Raw genomic sequence first — 8,435 nt, forward strand, 5'->3', positions numbered from 1 at the left:
TTCAAGGTTTCTCACCGGAATCTCAGAACGAGTAACACAGATTGACAAGGAGGGCTCAGAATTATTTGAGGGACAAAACCCCAAGCAGCTTTACTGACAAAGTCAGTATTGCATTAAAGGTTACTTCCCAAAGCTGTAGTCCAATACAGAGTTAAGGAGCTAAACATTTTCCAGATGCCTTTTTAATCCTGTACTTGACGGTAAAGGGCTTGCACTAAACATACTCTGTTTCAATAAAGTGCATGGAAATTATTAACAATGAAATACAGTGCCAGAAAAGACATCTATAACAGTATCTTGGAAAGCATCTGTTCACTTTGCCGTTTATTTTCTTAATTCACTGTGATCTGTTTTTGTTATAGTTTCTTCATTTACTTGTTGATGACTTACACAAATTGGACTCATGAAATGAGGCAACTCAACTGATTTTCAAATATTTAGTACGCAACAGAGTTTTTTTTAAATGGAGAAAAAGTGTAGTTTAAGTACTAGTAAGCATTCAACTCTCTTTCTCCTTGACTATAGCCCAAAAGGTCTCTTTCAGTCACATCTGCTTTCCTTACAAAACCTGTCCCCCTTTTTTTCCCAACAGTAAAATGTAGCTCTCATTTTCTATATTTCTTTCTTGAAAATGCATTGCTGAAATAGATGATTGAATACCACAAAAGTGATAAAATCCACATAGACACCTAGGATTGCAAAATCCACTGACCATAAGATTTTCTCTTACTAGTAATGTGAAAAAAGGAGTGACAGCTCAGCTCAGAAAAGCACTTAAGAATTTGCTTTCCAAAAACCATCACTTGGGCCTTTTGCTGACAGAGATTTATCAGATATGTCTACAAAAATAAAGTTAAATTTGGACACACTTTAATAGTTTCCCAAAGCATCCTTCAATACTGAGCATCCTGGTTTTGAGTGCCAGTCTGGGAAACTCTGGGCTTCCTGCTTTTTTTCTCAACAGCTCGGATCCTGCTGAACAGTTGATGTTTCCAGTGCTTCCCAAATGTTTGCCTATGGGATTTCAAACTGGCAGTCAAAATCAAAAGCACACAAAAATCACAATGTTTTGGTATTAGAGCACATCCAGATAATGGCCTTTATTCTGCAGCTGCTGCTTAATCAGCAGCTACAAAATAATAAAGCCCTACTTGAAAGAGAACAAATAAGCAATCCAAACCACTCAATATTTTTGCTCAGGCAGTTACAGTATTTCTTAAAGAGATGGGTTAATCTTTGAACTTTGGGTCTAAGCATATTGCCTCTACAGAACACCCATGTTGACGCTACAGAATCAGTAAGAAATATCTGAAGCTAGCTTTGATTCAAGTGAAAACAGTTTAAAGCTCCAAAGCAGACCATTTTCCTAAAGACAGTATCTATGCAATGAAGCATACTCAACTAGCTGCTCCGCTGTTCCTTGTAGACAGTGGCTCTAAGGCTGCTGTTTCTAGTCAGTTAGGTCCTTTGCGTTTCCCCCACCAATATAAAAGGAAGCAGTAATTTGCTGCCAATATTTGACAAGGCATTACCAGCTGTAGCTAAAAAAATAAATTAGATTTTTAACACCTCAATGCAGTTTTGGGGTTTTTTTTAAGCTCCTGCTTACTGCCCACCATGAGACTATTTTCTATATTTGGGGATAGAATTTCTCAGGCCGCTCCTCCACAACACTCACATTGATTGAAATCAGCCATATAAGTTCCTGAGTTTTATTCCTGGTGTCCAGCTATAGGATTGCATCGCTGTCCACAAATTGAAATAAACAGGAAATTCAGGCTAAACAGATTAGCAAGCAGAGTCTTCACTGACTAGCGTGCTAGAAACCAGGCCTGGGAGAAGGGCTCATTTCCCTATGTTTATATTAAAATAAGATGAACTGACTGCTCAGCACTCTATCACATTTAAGTGTATGCAGGAGGCACCATATGTCATGTAAGATCCCACAAGTTGCTTCCACTCCCATGAGAAAGATCATGGAGAAGGATTCTTCCTGTCCAGCTATTTTCAAAGCACCACCCCTTGGAGTTCAAAAAACCCCATAAAAACAGAAAGCCCCCATCAGTTTGAATGGGGTGCTATTAGAAAGAAAATCATATTTTGATTTTGGCACATAAATCATATGTTGCATAAGGCTTATTTTAAATTACAGCTTGTTACATCACCTTGGCATATATAGTACACTGATACATGCTCTTTGGACTGGATTCTTTTTTGCATTAAGTCCCATTTATAATTTCCAGTCAGGGGGTGTCAAAGTAGATAAAGGTTATGTTTATGCTTTAGGATGAACAAACAGCAGGCTACTTCTACACTCAGTTACAAATGGATGTGTACAAAGCGTGCCTCTGTGAGACTTAGAAATTATATGGGAGTTAATTTTTATGTTATAATCCATTGTCACAAAGTGTAGTCTTACTACCAGAGTGAAAACCGAAAGCAGAAATAAGCAAGACAAACACCTTTTAAAGCTCTTTTTCTTGTAGCAATAGAAATACTACAATACGCAATATGCAATAATGCATATTGCCATTCAAACAAGGCAGTAACAGTCTATGGTGATGCTGCAATGTTCCTAGGCAGCCACCATGTTAATTTTTACCTCCAGTCGTCCTTTGAGAGATTAGATAAAATATTCATCTCTTCATCATCTTGCAAAAGACGATATGCCGCACTAACGTGGTGATTTTCAAGCACAGACCGGTCATTATATAGAATGGCTGAGTCTGACCTAGCATTTAAAAGAAAACACAGGAAAGGTTATGTTTCTTCCCTGTCTAAAGAGCCTCACATGCAGAAGTTTTCCTTTGATCAGCTACAGAGATTAGTTCTATAGCACAGACACGAGCATTTTGAAGAGCACTTGTAATACTTTGTTCATTGCTGTTATTCAGTAAAAGAAAACTAAAGACCAAAATTCACCACAAAATCTATTTCATCAGCTGAGACTCACCTGGTCTCTTTGTTATATACTTAAAAAAAAAAATGCTGAGAGCTGTGAGAGAGACATAAATTTAGAGTTGAATCACGAGGCTCTTTTCCAGCTCTTGTGTATGTTGCTCTCACATTAAAGCCTGACTGTACCCAAGTAACCAGTTGCAAGATGTGTTCCAGTATTGTTTTCAGAACAGCAAACTGACTGTAAGCAAGATGTATCTGAACTGCTTTCTGCCATCTGTGCCCTAGACTATGCTGTCTGGAAGGGCAATTGCCAGTGGGATAGAGTAAGACCAAAGGTACTTCACACCTTATTTTAAGCTCCAGGACATAGATCTGAGACTGATGAATGGCTAAACCGGTCTAAAGACGAAGTTCTTGCTGGAAGTTAATGGAAACAGAGGGTGAGTATGATTTGTTACAGTCCCCACTCAGTTCTGTTTCCCAGAGAGCAGTGTATCTTTTTCTCCCCGGGCACTTTACACCCTCTGATGTTCAGTGTTACAGAAATGAAATTACAACTGTCCTTCCTTGAATTCTTCTACAAGTATTTGGGAAATACAGCAGATCCCTAATTCTTGCATGCATGAAGCTCTAAGAAGCGGAGCATGGCTTGGCCCAGAACAGAGACAGAAACTTCCTTCTACATTCCCAAACCTTCCTGAGTGTATGTGTGATTTATCCTAGCAACCTTTATATATCTCTGATACACAGCATGATTCAGCTAACGTACTCCAGACAGCTAATTCAGGGTAGTGTGTGAATCTTAGAAATGCCCAAGTGTGCAGTGTCAGTTGAGGACATCTAGACATTTTGTCATTGCTACCAGTACACTCCCATTGTCAAAATAATACACAGACATTAGATGCCTAATTATGACTGCAACTAGAGACTTCACAATCTTTGCACACTTACTAATTTTGCTGCCATCTTCATCTTCTCCTTCGCTCTTCTACCAACCCAAAAGCTTTATAGAAGATTCTGAGTTCAAAAAATATGCCAGTCCAGTCTAGTTTGTGATCAGCTAATTATCATCTAGCAATTTACAAAGCTTTAAAAAATGCTATCCTTTAACAGGTAATGGTAAATATATCCCCTTGCTGCAGGTGTGGTTTTCCACTGAAGTAAAAATAGTATGTGCAGTGTTGGTGTTCACTGATGAATACAGATATTGTTGAATTTTTGATTTATGCAGTTAACGTTTGATTCTTCAAATTCAACAAGGAGAATAAACTGTCGAATTACAGTATCTCCTCCAAAACTATACCTTCATAAAAATGCATCACTCTGTACAGCAATTTGTCTTTGGCAACTTTACACAGAAATGTTTTGGGACCTTCCTTTTTCCTGGTTATTAATATGAAACAATAATCAGGAAGCTACAATACATGCACTCTATTGTGTTGAGCAAGAGAAAATTAAATGCAACCTAAGGAAGTGAACTTTCCTTGAAAGCAGGAAAGCAAAAGCAAAAGCGAAAGCTCCTGCGCTTTTCTAAATGTCTGTGCTGTTATTCTCCAAAGGTTTCGCCTCATTTCCCAACCCTTCATCATGATTTACAGTGGCCTCACCGTGTCTGGATGTGAAAGTTGTTGGTGGTTCCAGTGTGTTCATAGTCATGGATGGCAGCTGCGAATATCATAGCGAAGATCTCCAGCTCTGTCAGCCAGTGCTGAAAAGAGATTACAGAGCAATCAGATAAGCTGTCATTTTCCCAGGCATTAAGGCTTTTGTCTTTTAAGGCAAGTTATCCCCTGCTGACAGTCAACGCTGCACATCATTGCCTTTCCCCTGCAGCCTGCCAGCTGTTTTAAAGCAAACTTCTCTGGTTGATACACAAAAGCCAAACCAGTGTTTTTCCTGAAGCTTCATCTAAATAAATTGAATGTCAGCAAAATGGTTTCAGGAGCTAATAAGGCTTAAGGCAGAGCAAGGGGAAACATGTGCCCTTCTTAAAGAGCAATGTGTGAGGAAGAGAGGGAAACATCAAGAAAATCAACATTTAAGTGGAACCTGATGGTACATGTGCAGGTATGCCTATACCACCAGGGTATGTATTTTCAGCCCATTTGACCTGGGTAGCACAGCCTCAAATACAGAAGAATGTCACACATTTCCAGTAGCTAAAAGTCTTCACAGTCACTGAATCATGAGGAGAAGAGGGAACACAACCTCTCAAGATGTACATCTTGTTGTTTATTTATCATTTACAGAAACATTTGAGAAAGCCCTGAGGTTTTTTTTCTAAGTGCCTAGCTGAAGCCTTATTTTTCAATGCTTCTGAATTAGATTGCTAAATGACTGAGATGCTTTTAATAATTTTTCTCTGAGTCAATCAATCACTTTATGTTTGGTTTTCCACTGGTGACACACAAGGAGTGCTGTTAACATCAAGCACCTCAGAGACAAAGGCTCTAGATACTGTAGATGCTGTAAATATTTGTATGAAATGCTTGAATGTATTACATTTAGAGAAAACCTTTACCACAGCGGTCGCCAAATATTTTTGTAACAGCTCACTGTTGACCTGCAAATGTTTTGACACATGTTCATGTACAAACTGCCTTTTAATTCAAAGCCCAGTAAAGGCAGTATGGTTTCATAAACCTACTCTAGACATCTACTATAGCTTGGGGGCCACCACTGGTCTGTTAACCACGTGCAGGGGAAGCACAGATAACTGCGGGGCTCTGCGCACAGAGACCTCTCCAGCTCTTTTCCTGCCTTTCACAGCCACCTCTGCATAACCAATGAAGAATGAAGCAAGTCTCAGTATTAAAGATCTTATTGCATTAAGGATGCAGTTTGAAAATACTGGCATAGACATTTTGCACAATGACCATAATCAAGGTAGGGGGTTTTTTTGAGAGAGAAGACGATGAAGAGATCAAGAAACAAGCAGACACAGAAACTAAACTATTTTCTCACTTCTACACAATTGGTCCAGGAGACAAATGGACAGCACTGGTGCTGGAGAAATTGGTGATGTTTCTGTTTCCAGGTGTGACTTGTGAATAAGGAATGCTTTACAACTGATGAAGAACATGATTTCAACTTTCAAGCAACAACGTCTGGCAACTGCAATGGGGGGAAAAAAGGAACTAGGGTTTTCAGGCTACACATCTAGAACTGGACTTCAATTCCTCAACCACATTCAGCCACTTCAGAAAAGGAGAGAGTGCAAATAATAGAAAAAAATCAGGCACAAGCACTCAGGAACAGGCAGAGCAGGCCTACATTATGCATGCAGAACTACTACAGGACATGCCCAGCTAGTCTAATGCATCCACTTCAGACCTTCTGGGCATCATCTGACATGTGCCACTCCAAAAGGATCTTATGACCCAAGTCTTAAAACATCACTAAGGCAATGAGCTCTGTGCTTGAGGTCTCCTACCTCATCTCTTAAGATACATACAGGAAAAGTGCTAACTTGTACGCCCTTTCAAAGTATCACTTGTTGAATAAGTTCAGGTAATGTAGGTTTTCAAAAAGGGTGTAAAACAGCTGAGGAGAGGTATTAAATATCATAACAGCATTTGAGGAAGACCACTCAGAATATATACTGGGATTACAGTTATGAACTGTGAGTAATAAATAAGTGTAAGTAGCACAAAGTCAAAATAGGTTTGTGAGTAACAGTAAGGAAATAGCAGGTAAGTAATTGGAACCTTTTAGTCCCTTTCTTCTGCTACAACCTTGCAGGGAAAAGCAAACAAGATGGCAAAGAGCCTGCAGAGAATGGATGCAATCTCCTTTTAAGTGGTGATACTGCCTTTCACTACTCTGTGATGGACTTCATCTTGGGAACAGAGAGCTAGTTTTAAAGAACAAAGCCGTCAAGATCTATTGAGAAACCAGCAGGACACTGTGGCAGGTGAAAAGAATGAGGAAATGTGAATGTTTTTCATTTCTAAAGGGTTGACAAAAACAATCCAGAACAAAACCCTCTAACTTTTTGTGATGATAGGAGGTGGGGGATGATGGGGGAAGAAGGCATGAAAGAAGTATTGGCTTCCAGAGTAGAAACAAAAAAAGGGTAATGAGACATGATTGTCTTTCACAAACATACAATAAATATGAAGAAATAGCTACTAAGGCAAGTCACTGGCATGTAAACAAAAGGATCAATGCATACAGAAAGAAAAATGAAGAGGAAAGAGCAGTGCTTCCAAATGTAACAAAACAAACGGATGCATTTCCAAGAAAATGCTACAAAGCAAAGACAGCAATAATTAGCTTGTTTCCTTCCCCAGAGTTTATGCTCTTTTATTCCAAAGCAGTTATAATTTTCAGAGCTCATGATGATCTGCTTATTAATCTCAATAGTCTAGAGGAGAGGAGGAGGATCTCACTTCCTTTTGGCACAAACAGATGTGACTGAGGTCCTGCACTTCTGCAGTTTTACAGGTCTGCTGCAGGAAATATTCTCCTGTACTTCTTGACAGTATCAGAGAAAGAACTCTTAAGCTTTCCCATTTGCATCTCCTTGTCTGGATTCACAAAAATATCATATGGTAATTCCTAATAATTACGAAGATTAATCAGAAGATAATAGTGAATAAAGTAAAAATAAGGAAAGAATGAAATGAGCAAAAAGTGTGTCAGGTTTTGGAAGTTCTTCCTACACACCATGCTTGTATACCAACCCTCTAAAAGATAAGTATCAGAGTAATTCCAAATTCTATTTCAATATTATGTCTATGAGAGAACCCAAAATATTCTAGTTCATACAGTGAAGTATAACAAATTTATTCCAAGGTATCAACCTGAAGAAGAGAATAACAGGAAAACAAAGAGATTTCAGGCACTGAATATGGTTAGAGGAAAAGAACATTTTTTAATTGGAAAGAAGATAGGAGAAAAAAGAAGTGTGGAACAAAACTGTTGAGAGAGCTTGTAAATAACAGGGAACATGACAAAGGCTAGTGAACTATGTAAAGATAAACCAGACAACTGTTTCTTCCCTTTGAGACTAGAACAAATTACCACTATGCAGACTATTTGAATTTGAAAAAGCAGTTTTTCCACACTGCAAATAACTAGTTAACAAGATACATTAGGGGTTTTTTTTCTACTTTATTGTATCATTTTTTTCACAAGTCTTTGTCTTCTTCACAGTGAAGAATTAAACCAATGGCCCCAACACGCCTTCTGAAACCAGTCCTACCTTCCAGCATGATGTGAGCAAATTCTGGAAACAGGAAAACGTTCCCTACCTTCTTTTATCATGTGTGAACATACCATGCATATTAGACCTAGCCCTTCTGTGAGAGAGGGAGATTAGGATTGATGGCCTCTAGAGTTCATTTTCAAACTACATTAATTTATGCACCTTGAGATGTGTTGTATCCTTTAGGGGAAGCAGGGTGGAAACTAAGAAAAAGATTTAAAAACTCCACAAAGTTAAAAAAAGCATTCTAACAACAGAAGCAAAGCTGAAATACCAGTGTTGGCATGCAGTCTTGTGACTCCCTTGTTCCTGGTAGCAGAAGAGC

The 8,435-nt window shown here is 38.7% G+C and overlaps 1 protein-coding gene across 1 annotated transcript in view; it reads right to left on the bottom strand.

Annotated features, from left to right (window-relative positions):
• Window positions 1–2,598: 2,598 nt before the first annotated feature.
• PDE1C (phosphodiesterase 1C) overlaps window positions 2,599–8,435 on the bottom strand; it is a 249,954-nt gene continuing 244,117 nt past the window's right edge. Inside the window, exons 10-11 of the mRNA XM_035890842.1 lie at window positions 4,509–4,609; window positions 2,599–2,731 (exon numbers count right to left, since the gene is read on the bottom strand). Coding sequence (XP_035746735.1) covers window positions 2,599–2,731; window positions 4,509–4,609 — 234 coding nt within the window. The remainder of the gene's footprint in view (window positions 2,732–4,508; window positions 4,610–8,435) is intronic.

This window comes from Egretta garzetta, unplaced genomic scaffold, assembly GCF_000687185.1.
Source record: "Egretta garzetta isolate BGI_Z169 unplaced genomic scaffold, ASM68718v1 scaffold713, whole genome shotgun sequence".
In the NCBI taxonomy this organism is placed as follows: Eukaryota; Metazoa; Chordata; class Aves; order Pelecaniformes; family Ardeidae; genus Egretta; species Egretta garzetta.